General features: G+C 41.6%; 1 protein-coding gene across 3 annotated transcripts in view; it reads right to left on the reverse strand.

The window, feature by feature from the left end:
* Pir (pirin) overlaps nucleotides 1-22,310 on the reverse strand; it is a 96,247-nt gene that overhangs the window by 55,469 nt on the left and 18,468 nt on the right. For 2 of the 3 annotated variants that reach the window (XM_052717632.1, XM_052717467.1), the window contains exons 4-5: nucleotides 12,307-12,390; nucleotides 6,664-6,870 (exon numbers count right to left, since the gene is read on the reverse strand). In XM_052717632.1, the coding sequence (XP_052573592.1) occupies nucleotides 6,664-6,870; nucleotides 12,307-12,390 (291 nt within the window). The remainder of the gene's footprint in view (nucleotides 1-6,663; nucleotides 6,871-12,306; nucleotides 12,391-22,310) is intronic. The other variant, XM_052717552.1, reaches the window with a different exon arrangement.

Raw genomic sequence — 22,310 nt, forward strand, 5'->3', positions numbered from 1 at the left:
TAAGACACAACCCCTCTCCCTTCTGTTTCCGTCACTCTCTTCCTCTACCCACCTAAGCAGAACCTCTGACTAATCATGAAACTTTTTTATTTGTTTGGTGGTTTTTTTTGGGGGGGGGAGTTGTTTGTTTGTTTGTTTTTGAGACAGGGTTTCTCTGAGTAGCTATGACTCTCCTGGAACTCGCTCTGCAGACCAGGCTGGCCTCTACCTCACAGAGATCAATTTTCATATATGGCCTTTTTATTGTTTTCCCATGTCATATTACACTTCTGATACTGCTGGCTTCCTTCTCCACCCTAAACTGTGAGCTTGTTTTGAAGCTAGCGGTTTTATCTCATTCACATCATATAGCTAAGGTACGAAACAATGTATACACCGCAGGTACCGAATTACTGAAAAAACAGAGATCCTAGAGAAATGGGAGATGTAACTAAAATGTCCACACTTTCCTGAGCTGTGAAGCTAGGGCAGCTGTGTGGATCTGTACAGAAGGCAAGATGCTTCTAGTGGTGACAGCTGGGAGGATTGAGCCAAAGGGGAGGACTCTGGGTTTGCTCCTGATGAGCAGCAGCAAGCTGAAGAAAACATTGAGCTTCTAAACGCCATTTTCTATAGCACATTTCAATACTTTTTCTCCCTAGTAACATGTTTCCTCACTTCCTCTGTGTCAACAGAGTACCGGGAAGCTCTCTGCCCCATCATACTAATTCCTTTCATCTCTTGCCCCATCTACCCATTACAATACACTTCTTTGCATTTTCAGAAGAGAAATTCAACCAGAATTCAATACAGTGGTTGTGATTATTTCAGGTAACATTTAAAAGTAATTCTCATACCATCTAATTAAGTTAGATCCCAAAAGTAAAATCATTGTAAATAAAAAGTAACAAAAATAAAATTAGCAAAGGGAGAGAAAATTTGCACCATTAAATGCCTTGAGGAGTTAGTAATATTGTAGAGTGCTCTGAAATAAAGTTCCAGTGCAGTGGAGGGGGGTTTGGTTGATCCATTGATTGATTGATTGAGATTAGTGAAGCCAGGCCAGGTGTGGTCACTCATGGCACCTGAGGTAGAAGAACGGAAAGTTCGAGACAAGCTTGGGCTGTATAATGGGACAAACACATAAAAACAAATAGAAAACACCCATGCTGGTGAAAGATGCCTCAGCAGTCAAGAGGAAGTACTGTTCTTGCAGAGAACCCAAGTTCAGTTCACAGCACCCATGTTGGGCAGCTTACAATTTCCTGTAACTCCAGCTCCAGAGGATCCAATACACGTTTCTGGCCTCCATGGGCCCCTACACTCACATGCACACACTTCTGCACAGACACACATGCATACACATAATGAAAAATAAAAATCAACCTTAAAATAACAGACCAGGTAGAGGTGTCGCACACCTTTAATCCCAGCACTCGGGAGACAGTGAACTCATTCTTTTGAATGAGCAGCTGTCCATGGATGAACAACACTGCCCACATCACTAAGGGGACAAAAGCAAGCTCAGGTAGGCAAAGTGAAGGGAAGAGCTTCATGGCAAAGGCACAGAATAGATCCAAAAAGTCAAATTTCCTCTGAAATGGGGACACAGGTAGAATGCAAAATGAGTGGAGTGAATTACTTTAGATATATAGCAAATTCCTTTGGTAACTGGGCTTTTTAAAATGGAGTCATCCAGCCCATGATTACATAAGTTTGCCCATCCAAAAGAAGACTCTTTATGTCGTATCTGTAGGCCACCTGACATTATCTATGGTTTTATAAAGGGCATGAAAATAGTATATATAGGACCATATAGGACTTCCATATAGGACTTACTCTTTGCCAACACACACACACACACACACACACACACACAAGGGGGGGTTGTATATAATCAATTTACTCCTCCTAAAAACTCTCTAATGTGGTTACCATGGCCATCTCCATTTTACAGATTAGAAAACTGAGGTTCAGCTAGCTTAAATAAATTCTCCAACGTGTTTCAGCAGTGAAGCTAACCTTGAACCCTGGCCACCTGGCTCCAGATTGTCTTTCTTTGACCTCCTTAAGGCTTGTTTTTGACATAATGGAATGTAGAGCAGCAGGAGTCAAAGAGAGGCATTAAGGGGGGAGCAGCATTGTGTTCCAAAAGGAGCTGGCAATAAATACAGTGGATTGGCTGACTGATAAGGATGGAATGGGGTTTGGAAAACTGCATACTCTCATGAAGCAAACATGCAATTGTGTCCTTTCAAAAGTGACAGAAACTATTCAAACCATCCCATTTTTCTTCTCTCCCATTTCAACATTTACTCTAGACTGTGTTGTCCTGGCAGAATCTTCCTTAAAATTGGCTATGGCATTTCAAGGTCTGTGTAAATGCTTAGACACAGACACCCTGGGAAAAAGTGACATAGTTACCTTTGGGCACATTAAAAAGATGGTTTTGCTAATTGTAAGGCTTATAGCATCTTACATTGGCACTCTTCACCCCTTTTTTTCAGATATAAGTATTCATGTCTAGAATAATTAAGTAGAATTTGCTAGAAGTCACTGGATTGAACTATTTAATATTATCTACAAGAGCCAAACCAAACTTCCTAAGGATGAGTATATTCCCCTGGCCTGGATGCCATGTCCATTACACAAACTAGAGTGGTTCCTGGGCAACAGCAGAGAAGCACTCAGAAGCCTCTTAGAATTGTGTAGTCTCAGACTTCACTGCAGATCTGCTATACCAGAATCTTTACTTTGTCCAACTGTCAGGCAATCCACATAAATATTAAAGTCAAATGCATTGTAGTAGTCACCAAATCCATTTTCCAGAAAGTTTACCTATAGCAGGAAAAGTTGTTGGTGTTAAGTAGATCTTTTGTAAGGTATATTCTTCATATCACTTTGTAATCTAACTTAAAATTATCTTCTTTTTTAATTTTAACTTTGTATATGTGTGGGTGCATGTGGACATGTGCATGTAAGAGCATGTGCCCTCGGAGACCAGAAGAGGGCACCTGATCCCCTGGAGCTAGAGTTACAGGCAGTTATGAACCACCTGATGTGAGTACTGGGAACCAAACATAGTTGCTCTGTAACAGCAGTTCACTGAGCCATCTCTCTAGCCCCAAATAATGTTTCTGATGCGAAACTATCTTTAGTGCCTCTTTATGGTAGCTCTAGATCACTTCAGACTGAATTATTCATTGGTGAGAGGATGTCCAGTGCTGTGATGTGCAAAACTCGGTCCCTTAGCAGACCCACAAAGAAATAGCCAATAGTCCTCATTTCTGCAATGACTCTCCCTGGTGACCGTGCTTCAAAGCAGATTAACTGCCTTTTCCAAATTGCAAAACAATCTCTTTAGCATTGGTGACATACATAAATCTCCACCCCATTTCTACCCAAGTAGACATAAAACAATCAATACAATGTCAACAGCTACCACCTATGTAGTGTTTACAAAACTGAGTCAAAGAGAAATCAAGCCATTTCCTTAACACCACGCAGCCCACACAGCTAGTGCATGATGGGCACCTCGCTGCCTGCTCTGCCTGTCTCCAGAGTCTCCAGAGTCCACTGTGGGGCCATGGATCCATAGTGCTTCTAGAAACTCAAGGCTGCTCAAGGTTCCAATGGGACCTCATTAAAATGCCCTCAAAATAAAGACTAATCATTTACTTCGGAAAATACAATTTGCTTCAGAAATTTTACTCAACAAAATGAAATAAGTGAGGCCAGCAGCTACCAAGACATCATTTCACAAAGTTAAAACTTTACTCCTGGCCTCTAAGCCTTGGTTGCAATTGCAACATCACATGGTCTGCTAGGCATGCTTTAAAATGCCTATAGCTGGAACTGACTCCAACCTCAAAAGTTCCTTGTGTTTTCTATAAATGAAACACCATTGCAAACTCTATGAATTTATGATATTGCAGGCTTTGCTTATTTATTAAATCACCAGTTTGATTTCTCCTTTTCGCTCCAGACAGACAAATTGTTTGGGGATAGAGGGTTAGATAGGGTCTCACTATGTATCCCAGACTGGTCTCAAACTCAAGATCCTCCTGTGCCAGCCTACTCAGTGCTGGGATTACAGTTGCATGTCGTCACACCTGTATTCTAAATGGAATCTCCCAGACAATTCTAATAGACTCAACCAAGGTCTTGTGCTTTGGTTGAAGTGGAGAGGGAGCCTCCTACCCTTCAACATCCACCTCAGTGTCCCTTGAATGCATGCCTCTAGAACTTGAGAGTCCTGGAAACAGGTAACAGAAAAAATACACAGTGAGAAGGGTTGGCAGTTTCACTTGTGTGCTTGTCTGGGGCACCTTAGTGATGTTCCCTGGCCTTTCGTCAAAAGACCTCACAAGGTCTTAACTCTCCTCGGCAGAATGCAGGTGGGGAAACTTCAAAAAAGCTGAAAAGGGAAGGCTCCATGTTTGATGAATAGAAACAAATCAGTCACAGAAACACAAAGAAAGACCATTTCCAAGCACACCACAGGATGGTGAACAGTAGTCACATGTGCTTAACTGTGAGCAAACACTGCTTTTTATTTTTTCCTTCGATTATTTCTGTATGCACCTGAGGCACAAATAAAAGCAAACATATACTGATGTGTGTTTTAAATCTAGAACTGTTGTTTCAATGAAGGCTAAAGAAAAAATAGTGAGTCCCAGGCTACAATCCAAGCCCACCTGATAATTATGCAATGTGTGTCGTTGAGTGATTATTATTCAATAGCCACTGACAAGCCATTATTCTCACACATACATAAAATAATGAAAATTTACCAAATGCCATAGTAAGCTCTAATCATCAACTTGACACAGCCTAGTGTCATCCAAGAAGGGAAGCTCAACTGAGGAATCGCCTGGATCCCATTGGTCCATAGGCATGTATGTGGGAGATCGTCTTGATTGTTAATTGATAAAGTAGGGCAGCCCACCGTAGCCAGCACCATTCTCTGGAAAGGTGGTCCTGTGCTGTGCAAAGAAGCTAGCTAAGCATGACCCAGAGGAAGCCAGCAAACAGTGTTCCTCCACAGTCTTTGCATTAGGTTCCTGCTTGATTTCCTTCCCTTATTTCCCTCAGTGATGAACTGTGACCTGTGAATGGAAATAAACCCTTTCTTTCTTTAAGTTGCTTTTGGTCAGAGTGTCTTTACCACAGCAACAGAGAGGAAACTAGAACACTTAAGGTACTAGTTAAAATAGTCTCAAATGCTAGTTGCTCACTGGGAGAATAGCAAAGTACTTTACAATATTCTGATGTTCTCATTGTCAGGTGCCACGTCTCCAGGCCCCTTAACAGATTCCCTTGGCTACTTTTACCCTCCACTCAAGAATCAAAGGCCAAATGAATGACTGTTCGATGAGGGAGCATGAAAACCCTACTATCTTGCCTGTGACATGCTGATCCTGAAGAGTCCCCAATGGAGTCTGGTTAAAGCCTCTCTTCGGATCTATGCCCGAGACAGTGACACTGCTTAGCATCCTTCCTACTTCATCCAGGTTCTCTTTACTGTTTCCCTAGGAGCACTTCCTTTAAAACCTTGTGCACAGGAATCTGCATCTCAGGGTCAGCTTCTAGGCACCCCACCTACTAGGTTCTGGTGACCAAGCTCACCATTACCACAGATTGGCTGCTGTGTGGCTCCTTAGCCCTCCCAGAAAATTGTTCCAGTGGGCAATTACTATAATACTTGTCATACCTACTTCATAAATTGATTTTTATTTCATTAAAAAGTAAGACCCTAACCCAAACAGTAATTAAGTAAGACCCAAACCCAAGTCTCAGTTAAGTCTCAGTTAAAATATACAAAGCATGTCCCGTATAAGTTAAATGAACAGTGAATTTTGATTTATTCTTTAAGATTTTATTTTTTAGCTGGGCGGTGGTAGTGCATGCCTTTAATCCCAGCACTTGGGAGGCAGAAGCAGGCGGATCTCTGTGAGTTTGAAGCCAGCCTGGTCTACAGAGTGAGGTCCAGGAAAGCCAGGGCTGTTATACAGAGAAACCCTGTCTTGAAAAACTCAAAAAAAATTATTTTTTTATATATGTGTATGTCTGCATGTATGAGTGGGTACCCATGAAGGCCAGAAGAGGGGGTCAGAACCTCTGGGGCTGGAGCTATAAGTGGTTGTGTTTCAATGTAGGTGCTGAGAACCAGACCCAGGTCCTCTGCAAGGGCAGTAAGTACTCTTAACTGCTGAGCCATCTCTCCAGTCCCAATAGCTAATTTTGTCTTAAAACCCTGTAATGTTGCCCATGTGCTTTCCTTGCTTACTAAGTGGGGCATAAATTATTTGCATGAATCTGGGGTGACACTGATCCTGGTTTTTGGTTGCGTCATGAAAGCAATGACTTTGCAGGATTAGAGTGGACTTAAAAATAATAGGAATTACAGTAAATCTGCACATGCATTAAGATACACCTAGAAAACTGCTTTTCAATCAAACTCTTCATATGAGCATAGTTTCTTGCACGTATTCCAACTCTATAAGTTTACACACAGCAAACCATTTCTGGGTTCCCTTACGTTTCTCTTATCCTGATATCTATGAAGCAAGTCATCCACTGGGACACATACTATGATAAACTGAGAGCTGACAATAAAGCTAGAGTCTCCCTGATGTCACCATACATCTCATGTTTCAGAGACACACAATAGGCATGACTTACCTTTATCCCCAAGGCTTCTCCTGAAATGACAGCGACTGTCACACCATCCTTGGTGGGTTTTGGGATCTCTTCACTTTTCAGTTCCTGGTACTGAGGCTCCACCATCTTTTCTGAGCGTCTCAGATTCACCCACAGCTGTAAGCCATGGGCTGGCTCCTCTGAGCAGGGCATCTCAGCATGCAGAATGCCCCGGCCTGCAGTCATCCACTGCAAAACACCAGAACAAGAGGCTAAATGTAACGCAGCCCCTAACAAGTCTGTGCATGCAACAATTACAATGCTGTGGTACATCCAACAGGAGCTGCAGTCAGAGTGCCTGGGCATCTTAAGAAATAACCAATGTCTATGACAGTTCCTGGGGCTCTTTCCCGTTTCCAAAGCCTTCCTCATTTTTGAATGAAAGCATCAGAACTGAAAAGAATCCTTTCTGTGATGATCGAGTTTCATGTTGAGCTCCAAGATAAGGAGTTGCAGCCAGATAGTACTGGGGTATGATTTGACTTAAGAAGGGTAAGAAACAATACTGGGCAAGGAAGATGGCAGTCAGCAATGCAGTTGCATTACAGGCCTAGCCAACCCAACAGGGAGATGTGCAGTTGGGCTAAATCTTAAGGATGGTCCTGAAATCAGCAAAGAGTTATCATAGGATTGCTCCTGAGTAGGAAGCACAGCCTTGGGAAAGTCAATTTCCTGCCACAGAGTACAGTTCCCAGGGAAGAATGTAGCAATGAGCCATCAATGGATAGCATGCCCATCAGCTGAAGTGAAGTGTGATCCTAATTAGTGTTACCAATAAAAACCAGGTAGTCAGATAACGGGGTAAAAGCTGAAAAATCGGAGAAGCAAAGGAGCAACCACAGTCACTTCTTACCTCTCCAAATCCTCTGACCAAAAGGGCTGAGATCCTGTCTCCACCCCGCCTTATCACTTCCTGTCTCTGCCCAGCCTTATTGCTTCTGGTCTCCTGTCTGTACAGCTCTCCAGACCTCTCTATGGTTAATGGTTAACTAGTGGCTAGTTCCACCCTCTGATATCCAGGCAAGCTTTATTTGTCAGAACACAAACAAAATATCACACAACACTGTAGAATATATAAGTGAGATTAAATAGACATGGGAAAGCCCTCAGCATCCACTACCCTGGAAATGGCAAGCTTGTACAATGGTGTATAATTACAGTAATGGAGCCCTTACTACTGAGAGAAACAGTTGTCTCTGGCTGTTGGGCAGATTTTTCAAGTGTTTGTTTACATGTTTGAGAACATACAGGAGGCCTCCTCTAGGCACTAGCCTCAGACTCTGAGGATGCAGGGTTAGAACATGATACATCCATTTCCTGCTTGTCTTAGTTTGGACTCACCCAGAGAAGACACTGAAACAAGGACCTACATGCAGGTTGTTTATTTGAAAGGTGATACAGAAAGCAAACCGGAGGGAGTAGGGAAGGGTGAGACGGGCAAAGGAGAAAGCCAAAGAGGAGTGTTGATGAGCAAGCCCCAGCTGTGGAGGCCTGGGACTTAGTCCTACTGGGAATCCTTTAGATAAACTTCAGAATTATTGCACAGAAGACAGAAAACACTAAGGCATTTAGATTACATTTGGCATCCCTCAGTGACCAGGAGCCTCTGAGAGAGGCCCAATGCATGCACTTCAGATGGGGTGCTATGTATGGATATATGAGAACTGTCACCATCTAAACTCAGAAGCAGGCCATCAGCATCATCTCCCACCCAGCCCTTGGAGAGAAAAAAAATCCTTAAAGACAACCGCTCAAAATAATCATTGCCATTATCTCTGTGCTTGGTTGGTAAGGTGAAGAAGGACAGTTCTACCAGAGTACATGTAGTGGCTCAAGTTGCCTTGGCTCTACCATCAGGCTGAAACCCAGAGTAAGCATGGACTAGTGGAAAGAAACAGGAGGAGTCCAGAGAAAGGAAACAGCAGCATGAGAAAGAGAGTCTGAGACAAGTATGAGAACCTGAAAGAAAACTACTACATGTTTTGGAGATTTTTTTTCTTCACTAAGTCTAAACACATTTCTCTCTACTCTGTTGGATAATGCTGATAGAACCTTCTAGTGGAGAGATCCACTATTTTTCTGTCTGACAACAGCTATTGGTGTTCCTCAAAGATCTCTTTCTATTTTCCTCCTCCACTAAAAATTCCTCTCTTGGTATTTTTATTTATTTTATTTATTCTTTGACAATTTTTTGCATGTATACAATGTATCATAACAATAGCCAACTCAAACCCCCCTCCCATAGTTTCAATCTCTTGATTAACTTTTTAGATAAAACATAGCTTGGTAATAATTAAAACAGCCCACTCACTGGGTTTGGATGAGGACAACATGGTTCTCTTTCCATCCCCATCACTTACTAACTCTGAGGCTTTTCAAATAACTCTAGTACCCTTTCACTTTTAAATACCTTTAAATCCCTATTCTCTCATTTAAAACTGGGATGCAAAATGCTAATGATCTCAAAGAGCTCATGGAAATGGAAAGGTTGAATAAGCTGAAAGATGCTATGCCATTATTATCCTAAGCAAATGAGAAGTCTATTGTTACTGTGGTTGCTTTGAGATAGGATCTCATTATGTAACTCAGGCTGGCCTTAAACTCTTGATCCCTCCAAATTCTGGTATTATAGACATAAACTGCCATGCCCTGGTCCCAGCTATGAAATTGTAACGGTCTAAGTGTGGACCAGCATCTACAGAGGCAGCCTGATGAGGTGAACAGCAGAAGTCACCAATTCCATGAGCAGGACATGCCCTGGGGTTCTTATCTGTCTACCACTCTGAGCAAACTCTGTTTTATGTTCTGCTCTAGTGGGAGGTTCCTTTTTCTTTTGTGATAGCATTTTCCTTTTGCTTTTGTTTTTTATTTCATTTTCACTGAAACATCATGATCCAACATGTATACTTTGCATCCCACAAAATATGTAAATGGTCTCATATAGAGCTCCTACCAACACAACTGACCAAAATGGTCTAAGCAGTTTCAGGGGGGTTAAATTATACCATCACAAACAAAAGTAATATGACACACAGATTGAGTTATTATCTCTTATTTTCTTTTTTGAGATAGGCTCTTACTATGTAACCTGGCTACCCTGAAACGCACTCTGTAGACCAGGCTGGTTTTGAGCTTGCAGAGGTCTACTTATCTCTGCCTCCTGAGTGCTGGGCTTAGAGGTGAGAGCCACCTTGCCTGACCTTGGGTTACTAACTTAAGTGACAATACTGAACCATGCAAATGAATCGAAACATAAATAATGAAGTGTCACAAGTGCAGAACGTAAGTCTAGAAAGACCGAAATGAAATGGTCTTCAAGTGCTGAGTTTGGGAGTAGGGACATCATAAATGATCACTACTCGAAGAGCTTCAATACAGGTTGAAGGGAAGGATGGAGACAGACCAACTGTGGCTTCAGTGAATTGAGGAAGGAATGGCAATTGGGACAGTCACTCTTGATTACACTTTAAGAAAAGTAAAAACAAACAAAACGATGACAACAGAACCACTGGGTAAGCACTAAGAAGTGATTCGCGATATCCAAAACTGAACTGGCTCAGCAGGTCAAGGCACTTGCTGCCAAGCCTGACCACCGGAGTTCGATCCTGGGGACCCACTTGGTAGAAGGAGAGAACCGACTCCCACAAGTTGTCCTCTGAGGGCTATACATGTGTCACGGCATGTGCTTGCATACACATACGAATAAACAAATAAGTGAAATGAAATATCGTAAAGATTGCATCTGATCCCCAGCACCACAAGAAACAGTGATTGAGGGATCAAGGAAAACATGAGAACAGAATACCGGAGATCTGTGTTGGTTTCCCGGCAGCAGAGAAGAATACCCCCAAAGGGGGGTATGATGGCTAGTGTTCTCAGCTTGATAGAATCGGGAATCACCTGGGAGATGGGCCTCTGCGCATGCCTGTGGAGATTATTTTGATGTGTTAACTGATTAGTAATACCATCTTTACTGAGCCAGGGCTATTTTTTGGGGGGGGGCAGGGGATTCTGAACTGTATGGAATGGAGAGAGTGAGCTGAGCACTAGCATGCATCCATTGCTCTCTGATTCTGGTTATGGATGTGATATGAGCAGCTGCTTCAAGCTCCAGGAGCCTTGACTTTCCTGCCATGATGGACTATACCTTTGTTATGTAGCTAGACTGGCATTAGAACCCTGAAAGTAAAACACTGAAGAGGGATTCCTCCCTCATGGTCAGCTTTGGCTCCCAAACACTGTTTTCCCTGGTAATACTCCTGAAAGAAAAGTATCAGTTTTGTCCCTTCCTAAAATTTAAAATACTATATGACAAGGGGGAGGAATCAGGGTTTTGTTGAAGTCCTTTAAGGGAAAGCGACTTCGTCCCATCAAAAGAATGGTATCTGAGTTTACCCTGGCCTTGATAGAGATATGGCATTCTAATTGTCCTTAAAGATTGGAACATTACATACTGCTTTTCCTTCCTTAAGAATTAATCCAGCAAGACAGTTGTGTAGCTTGATCTGCTTAAGGGCCCCCCTGGCAATAGGATTGGGATCCATCCCTGGTGCATGAGCTGGTTTTTTGGAGCCTGCTACCTATGGTGGGACACCTTGCACAGCCTTGAGGCAGCGGGAGGGGCTTGGACGTGCCTCTACTGAATGTACCAGGCTCTACTGACTCCCCATGGGAGGCCTTGCCTTGTTGGAGGAGGGAATGGGGGTGGGTTGGGGGGGAAGGTGAGAGGGGCAGAAGGAGGGAGGACAGGGGGAATCTGTGATTGGTGTGTAAAATGTATTTAAAAAATTCCTTAAAAAAAAAAAGAAAAAATAAACAGATTTAAAAAAAAAAGAATCCAATTGGACCTGTCAGTCATGTAGCCACAAGACCATCCCTCAAGAAAGCTAATTCACCAGAAGACAGGCTAAGGAGGTGGAAGGAATAATTATCCCCTTAATGAGATGATGCACTTATACACCACAGAAGCCCCTCCCTCAGTAAAATGCTTACAGATCATCACTCCTGAGCTCGCCTACTTTCTGAATTCTAACTCAGAAAAATGTAACTTCCTTTCTTTCCTTCTATCTCTTTTTCAGATACTGACCAAAAGCCTAAGCATGCTTTCCCTGATACTCTGGACTTTCTCACTCTGTCTCTGAAGTGCCTCTCCCCTTCCAACATGCAGCTGCTTGCCAACATGCTGAGCTTTCTTAGACCCCAACTCAAAAAGACACGACTTTCTCTCAGTTTCTCCATCCGCATCTTGCTGACAGCGGCTGAGTTTCACAGCTTGCCTGCTCGGTTGTTTTTCCCTCAAATGCTAATAAACTGTCTCAAGCTTCCATCTGAGTCTGTTTTTTTTTTTTTTTTAATTCTTTATCAATGAGACTGAAAACCAACAAGAGAGATCCCTGTTTTCCCTGGTAACACTATGAACTGTGAACTGAAAACGACTCTTTCTCCTTTAAGGTGTTTTTGTTGGGGTATTCTGTCATAGCAACAGAACAGAAACGAAGACAGGAGAGATCAAGGTATGAGTAGGAGAGAAGTGGGAGGGATGGTTATTGTACCGGAAACAGGCAAGATCAAACATACACCATCTAAGACTGCTAACCAATGAGCAAGCCCCTGCCATGGCCATACCTGTAGGTCTCCTGGGTTCATTTTACCAACATGCCCGCAGAAGTCTTCATGGGCCATGCTGCCCCCTTCCAGAAGGTAAGATACCTTTTTAAGAAACAGAAGAAAAAGTTGATCCTTTGACTATTGTAAAATCATGTTGTTTGGGATCTCTACTATTGACTTGCATCAGTTCCATATTTATTTTAGATATAAACACTACCTTCATTTGTAAAACATTTTTCTTATTTCAAGCTGCTTTTCCATTAAAATAATGGACAAAGGATATGAATAGATATTTTTCCAAAGAAAAAATGCAAATGGCTGGCGGGAATGGGAAGAAATGCTCACCATTACTAATCAGAGAAATGCAAATCAAAACGACGATGTGACATCACCTCACACCTGTTAGGTACATACTCTCCAAGTCAAAACACGAGGTATTATAAAAAAGAATATGGGAAAGGGGAGCCCTTATATACTGTTCGTGGGAAGTAAACTGGTCTAGACACCATAGAAAACAGGATGACAGTTATTTTTAAAAACTAAAAATAGAATTACCACATGATCCCACTCTCTCAATCCTTGCTATATACCAAAACCAAATGAATTCATCATAGGAAACACATAGCAACACACTGATGTTTACTGTAGTACTTACTATTCATAATAGCCACAATATGGAATTAGTTCAGGTGTCCAACAACAAATGAAGGGATAATGTAAATGCGACACACATATACAAAGTGCAGAATGATCCAGAGCCTTACAAGGGGAAGATAGCCTGCTATTGTTTACAGTATAGATAAAGCTAGAAGACATTACATAAGTGAAATAAGACAAACACAAAAAGACAAGGACCTGCATGATCTCACTTATAGAAACTGAGATTAAAGGGTTAGTTACTAGGATTTGGAATGGAAGAAATACAGAAATGTAGGTCCGAGGCCCACAGTTATGTGATAAATAAGTTCTTGGGGACCAATGCACAGTATGTGACTAGAATTAGTAATACTGCACTTGATACTATGGGGGTGGAGAGATGGCTCAGTTGGTAAAGTGTTCTATGACATCCCAAGGACTTGAGTTTGATCCTCAGAACCCACCCAAAACAACCAGGCATGGCAGATACTTGTAAGCCCAGTGCTGGGGAGGTAAAGATAGACAGATCCCTGGGGTTCACTGGCCAGCCAGCCTAGCCTACTTGGCAAGCTCCAAGCCAGTGAGAGACTGTGTCTTTAGAAAAGGCAGACAGTTCCTGAAGAACTACATACCCAAGGCTGGCTTCTGACCTCTCCTCACAAACAGAAATATGTACATACATAAATACACACATGATAACCTTGTGAGATGATAATCATTCCACAATACATGCATGCATCAAAACACTACAATATATGCATGCATCAAAACATTGCAGTGTATAGAATTGTCGCATTATATCTTAATAAAGCATGGAGGAGCGAAGGATTGAGTATTTGTGAAGATCTGCTCACTTTTTCCACCAAAGACTTATTGTTAGGAGAATTAAGACAGGAGAGCAACTTGAAAGAATGAATCTGTGACAAGGGGTCAGACTATCCACACCACGCAATGTCTTTAAGGGAATTTCACTATGTCCCATTCTCCAAGGAATGCCAGAGCTCAGAGCTAATTAAAATAACACTCGCCCTGAAGGTCCAGTAAAGTACATGATGTGTCTCCCACAGCCAGGCCTGAAGCTCAGGTTAAAACAAGCCTGTTCTTGGACTCACAGGGTCTCTGCTAGCAAGGCCATGTTCACACAAGTGTAGAGAGTAACATATCTCAGGTCACCACACCTTGCTCTAAAGGTGAGTCAGGAAGCCCAAAGGAAACATTTCTGACATCAGGTACACAGACTCAGTAGGTACTCAACACTGTTTAGGACATATGTTAAGTAGTTTGAAATTGAAGTCAGCATTCCCAGGTTCGTGTCCATACTAAATCTAAAACAGAAAAGAAATGCTATGGGTCCCCAAGAATGGCCACTAGGCACATGCAGCTCCTTAAGTTTCACTTAAATCAAATTAATAAAATTTAAATTCAGCTCCTCAGCTTCACTGACCACATTTTGAGTGCTCAATAGCCTCCTGTAGCTAATGGCTGCCATCACCAATAGTTTATATTATAAAACATTTCTATCCTCACCAAGTTCTACTTGCCACTCTGATCTAGACAAATGAATTTAAAAATTAGATTTCAGCAATAATGGGCATTTTATATAGAGTAGAAAACCTCCCAGTCCAGAAGCATTCTAATTGGCCTCTCTTACTTCTATTTAATCAAAAGAAAAAAATGAACTCTAAAATTCCCCTCTTTAAGGGTCTTGTAATCAAATCAGAGAAAAAAAGACTAAAGAGAAACCAAATACTTGGAACATTTAATTACTTCAAAGACATCGTCGTATTGTTACAGGAAACACTCAAGTTAGTATCTGAGGCTTAAAATATGTGGGGGTCAAGATACAAGGCTCTCTTTGTATGATTTATTTAAATTAGTTAATTTGTACACACCTATATCTCCTGAAAGAATTACCATTCAGCTTAAGCCGTTGTGAAAGACATGTAAATGGTTCTCTGAAAACTACCCACTTCAGGCTTAGCGGTAACAGCTGTGCACATTCTCATAACTGGATGCATTCTTCATACTTCAGCTACCTCTGTATTTTCTTTAAACCTCAATGTGATTATCCTTTTTAATCTTGAAAATTTTACTTCAAATTGTCATTAACCATTATTATTATATGAGTGAACCAGAAGAATGAAATCTCTGATTAAAACTCCAATATCTACTGTTGGGACTTTAATTTTCACTGAAATATACTAAACCAAATAAAAGAGGATTTTTTAATTTAAAAAATTATTTTTAAAAATTAGTACTTAATAATTAATTATCCTTTCTACCAACCCCCTAAAACAACAACTTTTACCAACTCTCTAAATCCTAACTCTGTAAAACCACAAAAAGAAAAATAATGAAAATATTGTATTTTTTAAAAGAAAGCCAAAACACATTGTCAAGAGGTACGAAATGAGAAAATATTTATGAAGTTTTCAGTAGCTATCAGGTACTGCATCATCATCATCATCATTACTATGTGTGTGAGGATGTTTTGCCTGGATGCATGTCTGTGCACCATGTGCATGCTTGGGTGCTCTGGGAGGCCTGAAGAGAGCATAAGACCCCTTAGAACTGGAGTTGTGGCAGTTGAGAGCCACCACGTGGGTGCTGGGACACCTTAAAGGTGATGACACAATTCTATGGGGTACGGTTCATGACTGAATATTTAGAAGAAAGAGATATGAGCAGCAGCATTCATCTCTCCCTGCTGCTTGACTTGATGCAGTGTGACTGCCACCTCAAGCTCCTGCCTCCACGCCTTCCCCACCATGATGGACTATACCGTAAGCTCCAACTGTGAGCAAATAAACCCTTCTTTCTTTGGGTTGCTTTTATTGGGTACTATGTCATAGCAATGAGAAAAGATGGGGAAGTGCCAGGGGGAACTGGTGACAGTGGGCAAGAAGGGTCTTCCATGAAGACTCAGAGGCTAATAAGGGAGAAAAACTTCAAGAACGGGAAACCGTTTCAAAGATCTAAGAAACAGAACCAAGAATGACAGTATACTGAGTTTATCCACAAACTTGCCTCCTATTGTCATAGCTTGACTAATCCTCTGACCATTGTTCCATCAGCCACAGCTTATTAAATCTCAAGATAAAGCTTCAGGAGAACCTGTGCTCCCCCTTTGGTATTTCCTCTTACATGGAGGGTATTCCGTTAATGTTAGCATGCCCCTGCCTCTTGAGGCATGCTTCCTAGTGGGATGAGCTTGCAAGACAAAACTGGGTGGGCCCTTTCCTTTTCCCTTCCTCTTAAGAATCAGTTTTCACATAGAAAGCAGGACCTTCTTTGATGATTCAACTCTATGACAGGGACCTTCATGAGCAGCATGCAGAAGCCAACCTGCCTAGAGATACAGGCCACTGGCTCCAACGTTAACTTTATCACAAATACAGACATTTGGGGCCTCCATCTTTCTTACTCTTCCATCTTCTCACATGGTTGACAGTTGAAGCTGGGCAATAGCCACCCTTTATTACATCTCCTCATAACCTCAAATGAGGGCACTAACAGACCTGTTATTGCCATGTTATTGAGGTTTTATACTGTGCCATATAATATGCCCTCCTCTACTTAAGCAATCGGTATTGGGTGTCAGTTCTTTTTGATTTCTGTATTTGTGTGTGTGTTGAGGGGTGGGGGTGGTGGTTGGGGTTGATGGTGTGTGTGTCTGTGCATACAGGCACATGTGCTTTCATTAGCATACAAATGAACAGGTTTCCTCGGGCCATGTTCATACTGCTTTGTTTTGGTATATTCTTTCCTTCACTTCTCTCCAGATCTTCCTGTTCTGCCTCCCTACTCATATGCAGGGAGTACTCCCAGTTCTCCATTTTCCACCTGCATGCCACATACTAGCAGGGGAAAAAATGAGAACAATGTAAAATGACACATATGTAGGAAGATGGCATGATGAATCCCTTACTTTGCATGCTAACCTAAAAAGTGAATTAAACAAAAAGTATCTAATGTATAAGAATTAAATGTATGTATGGAAGAAACAGCAGGTTAAATAATAATTATATTTTACACTTGATCTGAGCCAAAATGCCCAGAAGTGATAATAATTCTATTTTAAAGTTGTCAAATACAACAGTACACATAAATTCATCGTATGAAATTTCATTCTGTGATTATCAGTCTACATAGAAACGCCTGTACAGAAAATGTCAATGGTGGCCATCTGAAGATGGTAAATGCAGGCATGTTTTATTATTTTCGTTCCCCTGTTGTGATAGTTTGACTTTTCTATAATGAATAATTTCTCTTTTTCCCCCCCAACAGAAACATGTATTCTTATTCTGAAAACCAGAGTGCCTCTTCCAAACAGTAAAAATGAGTGTTATGGATTAGTCTTTATAGATTTGTTCCCCAGCTAAATGGGCAGGGCTGGGCAGGAAGGCAACAATAAGCATGATTATTCCACATTTCATGTGAGGACAGTGTAGCGCAGACTTTTTCATGTGTAGTGTTTAATTTTTCTAGAAGGTACTCATGCCAGAATGGTAATAAAGCACATGGAATTCAATAAGCACTTTAAGGGGACAAACAGCAAGCTTCCAGTTCTCAAAGAGTGGTGTCTACAATTGCTTTCCTGTTTTTGCTACACATGGATTTTGAACTAAAATAATTACAGGAAAAGGGGCAATTTCCCTTCTACTTGGGCTGATGCTCTCCTTTGGGCTCGCAAAGAAGACCCTCTTAAATTACAACCCTGGATTATCTTCAATTACTCAAGCATGAAGTCTTCTAATTTGTAAGCCATAACCATCATATACACACACACACGTGTATATATATGTTTGTATGCATATGCATATCTACACACAGAGAGATAACTTGAAAAGTAAATTGTGATATGACTCATGTATACATGAAAATCTACATAAGAGAGGGCTGTTTTCAAGTTCGATTTCAGGGAGCACTTGCAAACTGTTCTTAGACCGTGGAAAGAATGTCATCCCCCTTTCCCCCCTGATTTCCCCAATGTGCCCTTCATCTTTTTTCCTGTGGTACAAAAGTAAACAGCGTTTATTATAAAATCTGAGTTAGAGACATCTGGCCAGTGAAGCTTTACTGGATGTACCACACCTACCTTTCAATGCTTAAAGCAAAAATCTCCAAGCTCCCCAAAGAAACTACTGTCACTTTATTTATTATAATCTTTTGTTTTGTTTATTTATTTATTGCTAAGTGTCATAAATGCTTGGCAGCAACTTTGTGTATGAGTTGATGTCTGTAGAAGAGCTTTTTTTAAAAAAAAAGAAAAGCCTCAACCAGCTACTTCCGAGAGTTGAGACAAGCCAGATGATCTTTTAGGGCATTACGTAATCACAAACAGCTGGAGAATCGCCACTGGTCATTGGCAAATTGTGTTCTGTTTAAACTCAAGAGTTGTGTGTGTCCAATTAAGTAATACATTTGTAATCTGAAGCAGGTGTTTCCTCGGAGCACCTGATACGCTGCTGGGTCTCCTGCCTTCCTTTCCTCCTTCTAGTCTTTTCCATGGGTCTTTACCAAGTATTTGTTCCCTTGTAAGTTCTTAATTCTTTGGCTGTTTGTGTTTGGAGAAAGAAAGGCACAAACTCATAATGTGGCGAAAGAAAAGGGTCATTTACCATGAGAAGTATGAGAAAGGTGTATCTCAGGGAATTGTAAGTTAATAAGGAAGAATTACCAACAAGAGAAAATACAGTTCGCAGTTTTTTTTCCAGCTGCCACATAAAAAGAAAAGCAAAGAGAGGCCCTACTCTATGTCTGGTAATAAAACACAAGACTTAGCCTGTAAAGCCAAAAGTTCCCTACATTCTAGGGAAAACTGTATTTCCTTTTTGTGTTTTGCCCTAAAATGGTGACTTTTTTTCTACAAAAAAGAAAAACAAAACAGAAACACCACGAGTTGAGGTCATGGCTGACAAGAGATGCCAGCAAGGAGCATATTGTGTAATAGAAACTGTGAACTGTCCTCAAGGGCAGAAATGGGATGTTTGAATTCATACACTTAAGGACTCCAAAATGAAAACAACATGAGCAATCCCACTGAAAACTGAAAAATGACACCATTAACTATACCCATCTAACACTAATCCATATATACACCTTCACAAGTCCCCAAACGTGTTTATAACAGTTTTTTAAACAAACAAACAAATAAATGAATGAATGAATGAATGAATGAATAAATAAATAAACAAATAAATGAAACTGGATGGCACACAGTCCAGATGTTCAGCCAATGGGCAAATACAAGGAGAGTGCAGTTCCTCTGGTCCTAACTTGACATGGTCCTGTCATAAGCCTACACAGGGCCAAGCCTTCAGGATCTCCTGCCCTGCTGCTCCCTGATGGTGAGGCTCTTTCTGCATCCAGAAGCTAGTCAGGTTTAGGCCTGCTTGGAATCACCAGGTTGCCATCTACATGATTTGAGTTGTGAGCTGTGGAATGAAGTCCTTTACTTTCTCTTAGAGGACCAGTGGAGTCAGATACAACATGGACCTAAAAGTTGGGCTGCTTGAGTATGGTCAGCACTAAGTGATGACACGTGGCCAGGAGCCCAGCACATGTTCTAGAGTTAGCACGTCCATCACATCTCCACGGGCAGGGATCCCATTTGCAAGGCCTCCCTCAGATCCTCCCTCACACTTCCTAAAGTGTATTTCCCAGACATTCTCGTGGTTCCATGTCACTTCATTCAGGCCTCACTTCAAATATCACACACTGAATGAAACCATCTCATCTTGTCCACTCTTTCCTACACTGAATTGTTTCTTCTTCTCAGCTTTTTCCCTACAGGACACTGATATTCTAAACTAGTCATTTATTGGCTGTCTAAAAGAATATAAGATCTATCGAAGGCTGGGACTTTAAAGCATTCTTATGAGTGTAAACAATGGAATTCTCATCAGCAGTGTATAAGTGGTGCATTTCCTCCTGCACCTTCCCCAACATTTGGTGGTGTTTGTGGTCTTGATGATAGCCATTCTGACCAGAGGGAAGTGCTATCTCAATGGGATTTGCATTTTCATGATAGCTAAGGGTAGTCAACATCTTTTTCATGTATTTGTTGGCCATTTGTACTTCTACTGAGAACTTTTTGTGCAATTGTTTGCTCATTTATTAGTCAGATGATTTGTTTTGGTATCCATTTCTTGAATTTTTTTCTTTTCTTTTCTTTTTAAAGTTTTTAAAAACAGAGACTCTGTGTAATAACAGCCCTGACTGGCCTGGAACTTGCTCTGTAGACCAGGCTGGCCTCGAACTCACAGAGATCCACCTGCTTCTGCCTCCCAAGTGCTGAGAATAAAGGCATGCGCCACCACCACCTGGTTCTGAATTTTATCTTCTACACATCAATCCCTTTGACAAGGGGATTCACCTGAGGATAAATAATTAGCAATTTTTCCCCATTCTGTAGCCTGTTGATTATTTCTTTGCCATACAGAAGCTTTTTTTATTTGATGCGATCCCATTTGTCAATTCTGGGTGCTGTTTCCTGAGTCACTGGGCTGTATTCAGAAAGTCATTGTGTATGACTACATCTTGAACACTTTCAACAGGGACATTTTTTAGCTCTTCACTGTGCCCTGCATCCAGCTGTCACTGAAGATGTATTGAACACATTAATACAACTTGGATTTGCATAATCTTTTAGGACTTATTAAACATGTGGCCCTGGGTACATACCACAATCTACATATTATTATTATGGTTTGGTGACATTGTAGCAACAGCAGAGCAAGGAACTAAAGCAACATTTTCTCTCTCTGAGAATGAAATTATTTCGACCAGCCCATGCTGCCTCACAAATGCTGATGCTACCACATAGGTTTGTGACCACAGTGGTTGCCTCTGAGGAGAGATCTGACAGGAGATGCTACAGCAGCCAGAACAGTCAGCAGTCACGACATTAGCAAATTCAGATGCATCAGCCGTTCCAGGCAAAGACGAAATCCTAGAGCTGTATGTATGCAAGCCCTATGATTTCTGAGTGAAAGGATGGGGTCGACCGAGAGACCCAAAGCTATAATACCTTATGATGAGGTGACTGTTGGTCCTTTGTTATGGACAGTCAAGAGCTTTACATGATGACATCCAGCTACAAAGAAAGCAACCGACTCACTTTCCTCCTATTTTACGCTGCTCCCATTCTTGACCTTCTTTCAGGTCTACCAATTTTCCTTTCATCCTGATTAAACTTTCTGACACGCATGTCAAGATTCTGTAAAATTCAAATTCATAAACCTAACTACTCAGGCAAGTTGAATGGCAGACTCCCTCAGTACCTTCCACTTGCTCCTAGATCTCCTGAGGCAGAACATCCCTTCCTCCTCAAACTCATCCTAAGATGTTCAATCTTAGGAGCAATTTCTTCAGACAAAACTCATCGGGGCTCACAGAAACTGAGCCAACAACCAGGGGCCTGCATGGGACTGACGTAGGCCCTCCACATATACATGACAGTTGTGTAGCTTGGTCCTCTTGTGGGACTCCTAACAGTGGGAATGGGGGCTGTCTCTGACTCTTTTGTCTGCTTTGGGGACCCTATTCCTCCTACTGGGTCACCTTGCCCAGCCTTAATGCACAGGAAGGTGCTTAGTCTTAGTGCAACTTGATATGCCATGCTTTGTTGATACCCATGGGAGGCCTGACCTTTTCCGAGTAGAAAAGGAGGAGGAATGAATGGGGGCAGTCAGAGGGGAGGTGGGGGAGGGCCAAGGAGGAGAGGGAGGGTAGGTAAACTGTGGGGCATTTACCCACCAACCCCAGAGTTTTCTTGAGTGCGAGCAGCAGGAAATATTAGATAGAAGGATTTATTGCGGAGATAAACAGATAGAAAATAAAGGATAGCCTCGAGAGGGCCTGGAACCTATTCCAACGGGCCCCAACTGTCTCTGCCCCAGGGTATTTATAGAGATGCCAAGGGGTGAAGCAAAAGACCTCCCCCCACCAGCACAGCCAAGTGGAGACCATCTCAGACACATGCACTCAGGACTGTGGTCCTAATCATTCTCTCTATGCAGACCTGCTGGGTAAAGCCATGAGGATCCTGAAAACGGGCTCCCACAGTAAACTTCAGTCAGGATGTAAAATAAATAAATTAATTAAAAAACAAAACGAAAAAACTTCTCCTGACATCCCGTCTAACCATCAGCTAGCTTCCTAACTGCCATTACCTACCTCTTATAAAAATGTGTTTTACCTTCTGGGTTATACTGAAGGTCTCAAGTAAATGATTTACCAATGTCTATGAGTGTGCAAACTTTAAGCACACAGCAGTGTTCTATCCCCATCCAGTGGAAAAGTCAGTAGCTACAACTTGTTGCTTAAGAGAGCCCCCTGCCGACTCAAATGATATGTACTGTTCATCTACAACAGTGGTTATC

Source organism: Peromyscus californicus, unplaced genomic scaffold (assembly GCF_007827085.1).
Source record: "Peromyscus californicus insignis strain IS unplaced genomic scaffold, ASM782708v3 Scaffold_10__1_contigs__length_136768540, whole genome shotgun sequence".
In the NCBI taxonomy this organism is placed as follows: Eukaryota; Metazoa; Chordata; class Mammalia; order Rodentia; family Cricetidae; genus Peromyscus; species Peromyscus californicus.